The sequence below is a fragment of the Leucoraja erinacea genome, chromosome 2 (genome assembly GCF_028641065.1).
Source record: "Leucoraja erinacea ecotype New England chromosome 2, Leri_hhj_1, whole genome shotgun sequence".
Classification (NCBI taxonomy): Eukaryota; Metazoa; Chordata; class Chondrichthyes; order Rajiformes; family Rajidae; genus Leucoraja; species Leucoraja erinaceus.
Window position 1 is genome coordinate 7,137,597 of NC_073378.1, and position 12,131 is coordinate 7,149,727.

The following is a 12,131-nucleotide window of genomic DNA, read 5'->3' on the forward strand; positions in this document are numbered from 1 at the left end:
AATGGCGTCACTGTGCCACCCTAATACAATGTAAATGCATGGGACACAAGTCATGCTGACTGGGTCCACCAGTATGGTAGGATGACATTAATATTATTATTGTATCTTTTCACTTTTCTCAAAAATAAGGTTGATGGTACTGTTGATCCCTTTGGAGAACCACGTCTAAAAGCAGTGGAAAAGTTTACAGGCGTAGTTGCCAGCCCGACACTTTACAATATGAATGCTGCATTTATGTCCACAACTATCTTTACAGCAGCCAACAGAGTTCTTCATTCCACTTTCATAGAAACATAGAAAATAGGTGCAGGAGTAGGCCATTCGGCCCTTCGAGCCCGCACTGCCATTCAATATGATCATGGCTGATCATCCAACTCAGTATCCCGTACCTGCCTTCTCTCCATACCCCCTGATCCCTTTAGCCACAAGGGCCACATCTAACTCCCTCTTAAATATAGCCAAATGAACTGGCCTCGACTACCTTCCGTGGCAGAGAATTCCAGAGATTCACCACTCTCTGTGTGAAAAATGTTTTTCTCATCTTGGTCCTAAAAGACTTCCCCCTTATCCTTAAACTGTGACCCCTTGTTCTGGACTTCCTCAACATCGGGAACAATCTTCCTGCATCTAGCCTGTCTAACCCCTTAAGAATTTTATAAGTTTCTATAAGATTCCCCCTTAATCTTCTAAATTCTAGCGAGTACAAGCCGAGTCTATCCAGTCTTTCTTCATATGAAAGTCCTGACATCCCAGGAATCAGTCTGGTGAACCTTCTCTGTACCCCCTCTGTGGCAAGAATGTCTTTCCTCAGATTAGGAGACCAAAACTGTACGCAATACTCCAGGTGTGGTCTCACCAAGACCCTGTACAACTGCAGTAGAACCTCCCTGCTCCTAGACTCAAATCCTTTTGCTATAGGATTCTGTCAACTCAGAATAAATTTGTATGTCAAACTCGGAGTTGAAGCTTTTGCCTCCCGTTGGAACTATCTGTAACAGGGTTCAAAGAGGTTATTGCTTTATAACAATACAGAGCATCTAATTTTTTTCAGATTTTATTCGCTTAATGAACAGAATTTCTTTGTGTTAGTATCAAAGGCAGCAGGAGTAGAGATTCAGTTAAGGTCAAATATACTAAAGCTCAGTAATAAATTACATGAAAAGTAATTCACAGTGAACATAGTTCCTGATAAACATTGATAGACATTCCAGAGATGCTGCCTGACCCACTGAGTTACTGCAGCATTTTCTTTCTGCTTTTGGTATAAACCAACATCAGCAGTTCCTTTTTATTACATCCTGACAGGCATGGGTGTTAGAATTAGAAGATACATGAAAACACTGCAACTTATTCAGATCCCTCAGTTACGTGGAGACTCAAGGAAATGCAGATGCTGGAATCTTGCACCGAACACAAAGTGCTGGAGTAACTCTGCAGTCTGGGGAAGCGTCCCGGCGCAAAACGTCGCCTGTCCATGTCCTCCAGAGATGCAACCCGACTTGCCGAGTTACTCCAGCACCTTCTGTTCCACCCTCATTCACAGTGACCTTGGTACGTGTTTCTTGCTTCAGAATACTTTAAAATGAAATTGATACTTAAATTTTGGAAAAATACAACCATACCAACTGTTAAAATGTGGATTAGGAATATGATGGACATAGCACGCCTTGAAGAAATGAGACTCCGACTAATAGATAAATATGACCAATTCTTAAGGAGTTGGTCTCCTTTCATCGACTTTTTGGAATCATGTGATGCAGCGGTACCGTAAAGATTGCTGATTTCAGTTCATGACGTGGATAGATCTACATCTCCGAATACAGATTTGAAAAATTCTCTTTTAAGGGGCCTTCTCTTCTATTCCTACTTTCCACTTTCTCTCTTTCTTTTTTCTTTTTTATTTTTTATATACACACTTCACGTTTTTCTACTCTCTACCATCTATTTTTCCACTTCTTCCTCTTTCTATTGTTTTCTTTTTCTTGTCTTGCTTACTTCCTTCTCATAACATAAAACTAGAGGTTGTACATAGAATGGATTACAGTATGACATAGTTGGCATCTAAAATTAGGTTCCACTGTACTGTTTTGTACTGTATTAACTTCTAATAAATTTTTTTTAAAAAAAAGAAAAAAAAAAGAATTGTTTAAAAAATCTGTGTGCAATCGCCAATTGCTATATATGGGTTTGATCAGACAGTTCTGTGATTTGATTCAATTCATTGAACTTTTCAGGTTGTGGTGGTGGATTTCAACTACCGCCTTGGACCACTTGGCTTCCTTACCACGCTGGATGTGAATGCCCCCGGCAACCTTGGATTCTTGGACATGTCCAAAGGGCTTCAATGGATAAGAGACAACATCCAGAGCTTTGGAGGAGATTCGACCTGTGTTACATTATTCGGTCATGGGGCTGGAGGGCTAGCAGTGAATTATCTCCTCCTGTCACCCCTCACCAGAGGCCTCTTCCATAGAGCCATCTCCAGCAGTGGGAATGCTTTGGTGACAGGTTCCTTGGCAAAGCGCAATGAAAACTATTCTGACCCTCTTGTTGCCACTCAAGAACTGGCCAAAGCGCTGGGTTGTCCAACTGATACTAATTTAAAGATGGTGGACTGCCTCCGAACAAAACCAGTGGAATCTCTTCTGGATGCCCCAGTGCCTGGAATACAGTTTGCTCCTGTCATCGATGGTGTCTTCTTGCAGGAACCACCTTGGGATTCACTTCTAAAGGGAAACTACATGAAAATTCCTTATATTATAGGATTTACCAATGATGAGGAAGGAGCTGAGCTCGCTAATCTTTTGGGTAATGATAATGGAATTACCACAGGGACCTATCACAAAATGGTGCTGGAATACTCCAGTGCGCATTTCCGGTATGTACAATTTTGGTCCTTTGTTTGTTGATCAAGAGTCAAGAGTCAAGAGTCAAGAGTCAATTTAATTGTCATTTGGACCCCTGGAGGTCCAAACGAAATGCCGTTTCTGCAGCCATACATTACACACAAATAGACCCCAGACACAACATAATTACATTTTACATAAACATCCATCACATAACTGTGATGGAAGGCCAAAAAAACTTATCTCTCCACTGCACTCTCCCCCCCCCCCGATGTCAGAGTCAAAGTCAAAGCCCCCGGCTGGCGATGGCGATTGTCCCGCGGCCATTGAAGCCACGCCGGGTGGTGCGAGGTCGCACACCGGGTCTTGGTGTTGGAGCCCCCGGTGTGTGCTCGCAAAGTCCCGCGGCCGTTCCAAGCCGCGCGGGGCAATGGTGTTAGGCCCCGCTCCAGGAGCTCTTCGACCACGCAACACGGGTTGATGTTTTTCAACCCTAATTTACTTCCCACTAAAACTGTCAAGTCTGAATCGTGTTGGGATATTATTTGTCGTGCAGCAAAAACAAGGCCATTTGGCCCTTCGTGTCCATGCTGCCATCAAGCACCTCTCTGTACGAATCACATTTATAGGTCTCGTCTGCAATCTTCTATACCTTGGCGATTCAAGAGCTTGTCTAGAGGTTGCTTAAATGTAGAAAGTCTTCCTCCTTCATCCCAATAGGCTTGTGTCTTATAGAAACTTACAAAATTCTTAAGGGGTTGGACAGGCTAGATGCAGGAAGATTGTTCCCGATGTTGGGGAAGTCCAGAACAAGGGGTCACAGTTTAAGGATAAGGGGGAAATCTTTTAGGACCGAGATGAGAAAAACATTTTTCACATAGAGAGTGGTGAATCTCTGGAATTCTTTGCCACAGAGGGTAGTTGAGGCCAGTTCATGGGCTATATTTAAGAGGGAGTTAGATGTGGCCCTTGTGGCTAAAGGGATCAGGGGGTATGGAGAGAAGGCAGGTACAGGATACTGAGTTGGATGATCAGCCATGATCATATTGAATGGCGGTGCAGGCTCGAAGGGCCGAATGGCCTACTTCTGCACCTATTTTCTATGTTTCTTTGTTTCTATGTGTATTCCAGATTTAAATTATCTATTCTTTCTCAGATCCCCTCTAAATCGCCTGCACTTTATTTTTAATCTGTATCCTTTGGTTTTAGATACCTCTGTTAGGGGGTAAAGTTTCTTGCTATCTATATCAATACCCCTTGTAATATTATGTTCATCAACCGGGTCTCCCCTCATCCTCCTCCGCTCCAAGGAAAACAAACTCAGCCTATCCAGTCTGAAACCTCACAAATGAAATACTCCATCCCAGGAAACATCCTGGTGTATCTACTCTGCATCCTTTTCAGTGCAATCAGGTCGCTTCTAACAATCAAAACCAAAACTGTACACAGTAATCCAGTGGTGGCCTGACCAATGTTTTATAAAGTTGTACCATAACATCCCTCCCTGCTCTTATACTCTTGACCCCAGCTAATAAGGCAAATATCTCAAGTACTGTTTTCACCACCTTATTCACACACCGCCTTGGTTAACATAGAAACATAGAAACATAGAAATTAGGTGCAGGAGTAGGCCATTCGGCCCTTCGAGCCTGCACCGCCATTCAATATGATCATGGCTGATCATCCAACTCAGTATCCCATACCTGCCTTCTCTCCATACCCTCTGATCCCCTTAGCCCAAGGAGCACATCTAACCCCTCTGTTAAAATAGCCAATCAAGTGGCTGTCAACTACCCTCTGTGGCATCCAAGAAGTTCCAGAGATTCATTCAAACTCTGCATTAAAAAAAGTTCTTCTCATCTATGTTTTAACTTCAAGGATGAAAAAATCTGGTGTTCATTCAAAAGTTAACTTAAGCTGTGACCCCTTGTCCTGGACTTCTTTAACATGGGGAAGCATCTTCCTGCATCTAGCCTGTCCAACGCCCTTCAGCTGATCTTTCTAAGTTTCTATAATTTCCCCTCTCAATCTTCTAAATTCTAGAGAGTAGGAGAATGTAGTCTGGCCAGTAAGTGGTTGAAAAAGAAAGTTTTGACGTCCGGGGAGGATCATTTTGGTGAATCTACCGTCTCTTTGGCACTTACCTCTATGGCAATAATAAAATTAAAATCAATAACATACGAAAAAACATAGAAAATAGGTAAAAGGAGGAGGCCATTCAGCATTTCGAGCCGGCGCCGCCATTCATTGCCTGATCATGGCCTAAGGATCGTCCCCCAATCAATAACCCGAGCCTGCCTAATCCCCTGTACCCCTTTGATTCCACTAGCCCCTGGAGCAGGAGCCCAAGGGGAACCTTTTCATGTTGGAATGCCACATCAAGTTAGCTGTAATCTAATAAAGCCGCATCCAAGAAACTTCAATTAGATATAATTCAAAATCGACATTATTTTCTAAAAATCTAACTACTATGTACTAACTTCAAGAAAATGAAAAAATCTTGTTCATTCAAAAGTTAACTTTTTAACGACTTTGTTGTGACTGCTTTTTGTGGGAAAGCATTTGAATATTTGGTTGCAACATGGAGGTACGCAGTTTCAGCTGATCTTTCTAGCTGGGTATCCGTCATGTGTGACCTTAAGGGCGTCTAGAATTTGGGTTAGGTAGGAGAATGTAGATTGGCAGCAGTTAGTGGTTGAAAAGCAAGAAAGCATTTTTCGTGCAGGGAGGATTATTTTGTCGAATCTTCTTTTACTCTTTGGCATTTTAAATACGTTCATTTTAAGAATAAAATTAAAATAATAAAAGACGAAAAACATATGAATAAAAATAAAAGTATTTGTTCGACAAAATTTGGATTCATTCAAAAGGCCGCACTTAATGGCCGTGAAGGCCGCATGTGGCCTTAAGGCCGCAGGTTCCCCACCCCTGCCCTAGAGCTCTTTCTAATGCCCCTGTCCCACTTAGGAAACCTGAACGGAAACTTCTGGAGACTTTGCGCCCCACCCAAGGTTTCCGTGCGGTTCCCGGAGGTTGCAGGTGGTTGCCGGAGGTTGCAGGTAGGGGAAGCAGGTAGGGAGACTGACAAAAACCTCCGGGAACTGCACGGAAACCTTTGGTGGGGCGCAAAGTCTCCAGAGGTTTCCGTTCAGGTTGCCTAAGTGGGACAGGGGCATAACTCTCTCTTAAACCCATCCAGCGACTTGTCCTCCACTGCCCTCTGTGGCAGGGAATTCCACCAATTGGTTGTACTCGGGACTTGGGGATCTGTTTTGTTTTTCCCTATATTGTTTATTTTTATTTATTGAACTTTTTAATTATATATTACCTATTGAGTACTGTGCTTACAAATTTCTTGTGCTGTTGCAAGTAAGAGTTTCACTGTTCTGTTTCGGTACATGACAATAAAACACTCACGATTCTTGACTCTTCAGGGCTCCTTGGACAAGTATGTGCAAGGTCTCTCCGTGGAGACATAAAACTGCAGATGCCGGAAACTGGAGCAAAAATTAAACAGTGCTGGAAGTCAGTGGGTCAGGCAGCATCTGTGGAGGGACTGGAACGGCATATGTGGAGAGAATGGACAGGCAGGGTTTTGGATCAGGAAACTTCTTCAGAATGATGGTGTCATGGCTGATCCATTGAGTTCCTTCAGCAATTTATTTTCCCCAACATCCCTCTGTTGTTCAGCAATTCCTCTGGCCCATCATTCAGCAAGCAGTACCGGAAATTGGAGGAACAGCACCTCATTTTCCGTTTGGGGAGTCTGCATCCTGGGGGCATGAACATCGAATTCTCCCAATTTTGTTAGTCCTTGCTGTCTCCTCCCCTTCTTCAGTCCCCCTGCTGTCTCCTCCCATCCCCCAGCCTTCGGGCTCCTCCTCCTTTTTCCTTTCTTGTCCCCGCCCACCCCCGCCCCCGATCAGTCTGAAGAAGGGTTTCGGCCCGAAACGTTGCCTATTTCCTTCGCTCCATAGATGCTGCTGCACCCGCTGAGTTTCTCCAGCTTTTTTGTGTACCATTCATTGTTTCTATCCTTGCTTCATTATTCCTCCTAAAATACATTACACACTGCACAGTTTTTAATATTAAGTTCAAACTGCCATTGATTAGGGTATTTTACCAAATGATTCACACACAGTACATCATCCTGTACCCTGAAACAATTCTTATCACTGTCAGCAAAACCACCAATTTTCACATCTAGTTTTAGTACATCCAAATGCAATGAAAAATAAACTTATCCTGAATGCAGTAACATTTAAAAATATATATGACTCCACGTGTTATTTCCTACAGATATAATCCAGCCCAGATGGCAGATGTCATTGACTATTCTTACAGAGACTTCAATCATCCAAATGACCCAAAAGCTCTCCGAGATGGCTTCAGAGACCTGGTTCAGGACCACAAGTGGTTAGCGCCAAGTTACCAATTAGCAGACCAACATTCAACCAGGGCAGACACCTTTCTGTACATCTACAGGTAATGTACTCCATAGTTGTAAAATTGCTTGAACTATCCCATATTTATATGCAGTACCTGATATTTTTGAAAGACCCATACATCATTTGTGTTTTGCTTTAAGATAAAAATATATTGAAAATGGTATTGCTTTGTTTCCCAATGTAATTCTTTTGACCACACTTGCTATTTGTGATGTTTAAGACGGAACTGCAGATGCTGGACAATCGAAGGTAGACAAAAATGCTGGAGAAACTCAGCAGGTGAGGCAGCATCTATGGAGCGAAAGAAATAGGCGACCTTTTGGGTGGACATCTGTCTCCACCCGAAACGTCGCCTATTTCCTTCGCTCCATAGATGCTGCCTCACCCGCTGAGTTTCTCCAGCATTTTTGACTACCGGCTATTCGTGACTGTCATTTACGTCAATGTTAGTACCATATGAATTGGTTTATTCATTTAAGATAAAATCTAGAATTTGAGCATATGATCTAAAATCTATAATCTAGCATTTGAGCAATATAATATAACCATATAACCATGTAACGATTACAGCACGGAAACAGGCCATCTCGGCCCTTCTAGTCCGTGCCGAACACTTACTCTCACCTAGTCCCATCGACCTGCGCTCAGACCATAACCCTCCATTCCTTTCCAGTCCATATAACTATCCAATTTATTTTTAAATTATAAAATCGAACCTGCCTCCACCACTTCCACTGGAAGCTCATTCCAAACAGCTACCACTCTCTGAGTAAAGAAGTTCCCCCTCATGTTACCCCTAAACTTTTGTCCCTTAATTCTCAAATCATGTCCCCTTGTTTGAATATTCCCTACTCTCAGTGGAAAAAGCTTATCCACGTCAACTGTGTCTATCCCTCTCATCATTTTAAAGACCTCTATCAAGTCCCCCCTTAACCTTCTGCGCTCCAAAGAATAAAGACCTAACTTGTTCCTGAAATGTACACCTCCTTCAAACAATCCATTAGACTAAAATAATATTGAGGTAATTCAGACAGAAGGTTCATAAAATAAATATATATTTGGCATGTGGGTTTCATTCACATAAAAAGCTACTATACAACCCCAGTAATTCTTTTGATATCCCAAATCACTGAAAGTAGTGTCATCACCTATTCTCTAGGAACCTTTATTTTACAGAATGAGAATAAGTGGGAGTTACATACAAAGCAGTTGGGAACAATTGTTCCAAAAATTATTTTGATGCTGTGACTCTAAACCAAGGAATTTTCTTCTTGTTCTGCTTCATGATAAGATGCTGTTGGGGTGATTTCAAAAAGCAGGAATTTTCTGTGTGTCTACTCAACTTCAAATACCTCGTCAATCTCTCCAAAGCCATTTAATTTGCCATCAATCCCATTGTCTGCAGGATCTTGTGAAATGATTGTCATATCAGCCTACAAAACAAGTTTGAATTGCAGAAAAATGATTATTGACTGTAAAGCTTGAGCATTGGAAAGGTCGTAGAGAAATCTGTTTCTTTATTGTATTTGCTTGCTTTCTTTATTTCCCTTTTTTCCCTCACTCTCAATTCATTTTACATTTCTGTTATTATTAATGATATTTGGTTAGTCACAGGGTAAGGCTGAATTTTCAGCCTGTGTCAAAATAGTTTGTTCCAGCTTGAGAGAGTGCCTTCTGGAAATCCAAATCTAATGCATATACTCCAGTCTTTCTATCTTTTATTTAAATTAAATTAGTCAGGTTTGTTTGCATTTGCTACTTAGATTAGAGAAACAGTCAGGTCTGCCAAGTCCAGGCCAACTGTCGATCATCTGTACACTAGTTAGTTCTATGTTATCCCACTTTTGTATCCTGTACACTAGGGACAATTTACAGAAGCCAATTAACTTACAAGCCTGCATGCCTTTGGTGTGTGGGAGGAAACTGGAGCACCCAGAGAAAACTCATGCAGTCACAGGGAGAATGTACAAACTCTGTACAGTTAGCACCCATAGTCAGGATCAAACCCGAGTCTCTGGCGCTGTGAGGCAGCAGCTCTACTGCTGTGGAGGCCATGATGACATTTAAAAAGAATCCATATATACTGGGCAAAAACAAGAACAGGTACATGGATTGCAATGCACATTGGTTCAGATGGATGCTGCACACTTCACGTGTTGCTGTGTGCATTCAGAGTTGATTTTGCCTCTTCTTACCAGCAGAGGGCCCAATTTCACCACTGGCTCACACCATTAAACACCAGGGATAAATGTTTAAAGCAGTGTTCCTCAACTGGGGTTCCCCATAACGCGAGGGTTCCGCGAGAGGTCACTAGGGGTTCCGAGAGAAATAGAGATAAATGGGCTAATCATATGTAAATGCATTTTTGTCATTTTTGTGTTTAATTTCATATTCGTAATTTTATTATACACGTACGGCATATTTAGCGACGTCATATTTATGAAAGTCTATACAGCGTCAGTCTGAAACGGCTTTAAGTGGTCAGTGGACAGGAGCTGACGTGACGGAGAGTATCTGACTACGTACAGACGGATGGTTTGTGTCCAGGACAAGGGGTCTTAAGGATAAAGGGGAAATCCTCGAGTACACAGAGAGTGGTGAATCTCTGGAACTCTCTGCAGAGGGTGTTGAGGCCAGTTCTCCATCAGTATGGAGAAAAGGCAGGTACGGGATACTGAGTTGGATGATCAGCCATGATCATATTGAATGGCGGTGCAGGCTCGAAGGGCCGAATGGCCTACTCCTGCACCTAATTTCTATGTTTCTATGTCTGTGCTTCCTGGTGTGCAGGTACCTCATTCACCCAGGTTATTTAGACATGTTTACCCATCATTTAGGGATGTTATATGAATTTTAAAATTTAAGTATGTTCATATTTGTTAGTTTATGAAAAGTGTGTTGTTATTTCTCTCTCTCTCTCCTCTCTCTTTATCTCTCTCTCTCTCTCTGAAAAATCTCTTTCTCCTTATGAACTTTAAGTTTATCCATTTGCCTTATTTGAAGTTTTGAACAAGCAGTTTGATTTCATTTGTTTTGTGCTTTGTCATTAAACCTGAGAAAAACATGTTATTTTTTGCTTAAACCAATTGTCAGAAAAATGTATTATGTTTGCCTTATGAACTTTAAGTTTGTGAAAGCGAAGGAAAGAGATTAATAAAGGTTTATAATGAGTTTTATGCAGTGTTTCCCTGAGACATGAAAATTATTTCAAGGGTTCCGTAAGGGTAAAAAGGTTAAGAAACGCTGGTTTAAGGTGCTGGTTTAGACACGACAAGCTGGAGTAACTCAGCGGGTTAGACAGCACCTCTGGAGAAAAGGAACAGGTAACGTTTCGGATCAAGATCCTTCTTCAGACTGAGAGTCAGGGGAAAGGGAAACAAGAGATAGAGACGGTGATATATAGAGAAATAGAACAAATGAGTGAATATATGCAAAAAAGTAGCAATGATTCAATTGAAGCAGGCCATTGTTAGCAGTGTGCTAGATGAAAATGAGTACAAGCAAACAAGTACAGCAGGACGAGAATGAAACTAGTATAACGACTAGGGTGGGGCAGGGACAGAGAGAGAGGGGATGCAAGGATTATTTGAAGTCAGAGAAATCAATTTTCAAAACACTGGGTTTTAAGTTGCCCAATCAACATATCAGGCGCTGTTCCTCTTGGTTTCATGGTTATCCAAAATATTCCAAATGGAATTTAAACTGGAGGTGGTGGAGAGAGGGCTTAAGCCAGAAACTTTATGAAAATGTATTGCATTTGCGTTCAACCACACTCTGACAAAGGACAGAAAGGTCATAGAAACAGAAAAATAGATACAGGAGTAAGCCATTCGGCCCTTCAAGCCAGCATCGCCATTCAATATGATCATGGATGATCATCTAAAACCCGTACCCCATTCTTACTTTTTCCCCATATCCCTTCAGGCCTAAGAGCTAATCTAACTATTTCTTGAAAAGAATCCAGTGAATTGGCATCCACTGCCTTCTGTGGCAGAGAAATCCACAGATTCACAACTCTCTGGGTGAAAAAGTTTTTCCTCATCGCAGTCTTAAATGGCCTCCCCTTTATTCTTAAACTGTGACCCCTGGTTTTGGACCCCCAACATCGGGAACACTTTTCCTGCATCTTGCTTGTCCTGCATGCTTACTTTCAGTGACTGATGTGCAAGCACACCCAGGTCTCGTTGCACCTCCCCATTTCCTAATCGGACACCATTCGGATATAAATCTGCCTTCTTGTTCTTGCCACCAAAGTATTTAACCTCACATTTATCCACATTATACTGCTACTGCCATGCATCTGCCCACTCACTCAACCTATCCAAGTCACCCTGCAGCCTCATAGCATCCTCCTCGCAGCTCACACTGCCACCTAGCTTTGTGTCATCCGCGAACTTGGAGATGTTACCTTTAATTCCCTCGTCTAAATCGTTAATCTATATTGCAAATACAGTAACAGGGGTCCCAGCACAGAGCCTTGTGGCACCCCACTAGTCACTGCCTGCCATTCTGAACAGTTAATTCCTACTCTTTACTCTAGCGGGAAGGGGAATTAAAGTGTTTGGTCAACGGGAGGTCAGGTAGGCCCAGTCAGATTGGGCGAAGGTGTTCAGCAAAAGGATCGCCCAGTCTGCGTTTGGTCTCACCGATATCTCACCGTATAAGAGTCCACATCTTGAACAACTGCTGCAGTAGTTGAGGATGGAGGAGGTGCAAGTGAACCTCTGCCTAATCTGAAAAGACTGTTAGGGTCCCTGGACAGAGTAAAGAGAGGAGGTCTAGGGACAGGTATCGCATCTAAGCCAGCCTTTTAATAATGAATTTTGTTGTGGCTTTT

At 42.3% G+C, this 12,131-nt stretch overlaps 2 protein-coding genes across 2 annotated transcripts in view; one reads left to right on the top strand and one right to left on the bottom strand.

The window, feature by feature from the left end:
* The window catches only part of LOC129706809 (uncharacterized), an 81,663-nt gene that overhangs the window by 63,174 nt on the left and 6,358 nt on the right, over nt 1-12,131 (top strand). Inside the window, exons 15-16 of the mRNA XM_055651318.1 lie at nt 2,235-2,878; nt 7,146-7,331. Coding sequence (XP_055507293.1) covers nt 2,235-2,878; nt 7,146-7,331 — 830 coding nt within the window. The remainder of the gene's footprint in view (nt 1-2,234; nt 2,879-7,145; nt 7,332-12,131) is intronic.
* trip13 (thyroid hormone receptor interactor 13) overlaps nt 1-12,131 on the bottom strand; it is a 64,859-nt gene that overhangs the window by 10,099 nt on the left and 42,629 nt on the right. The window lies entirely within an intron of this gene.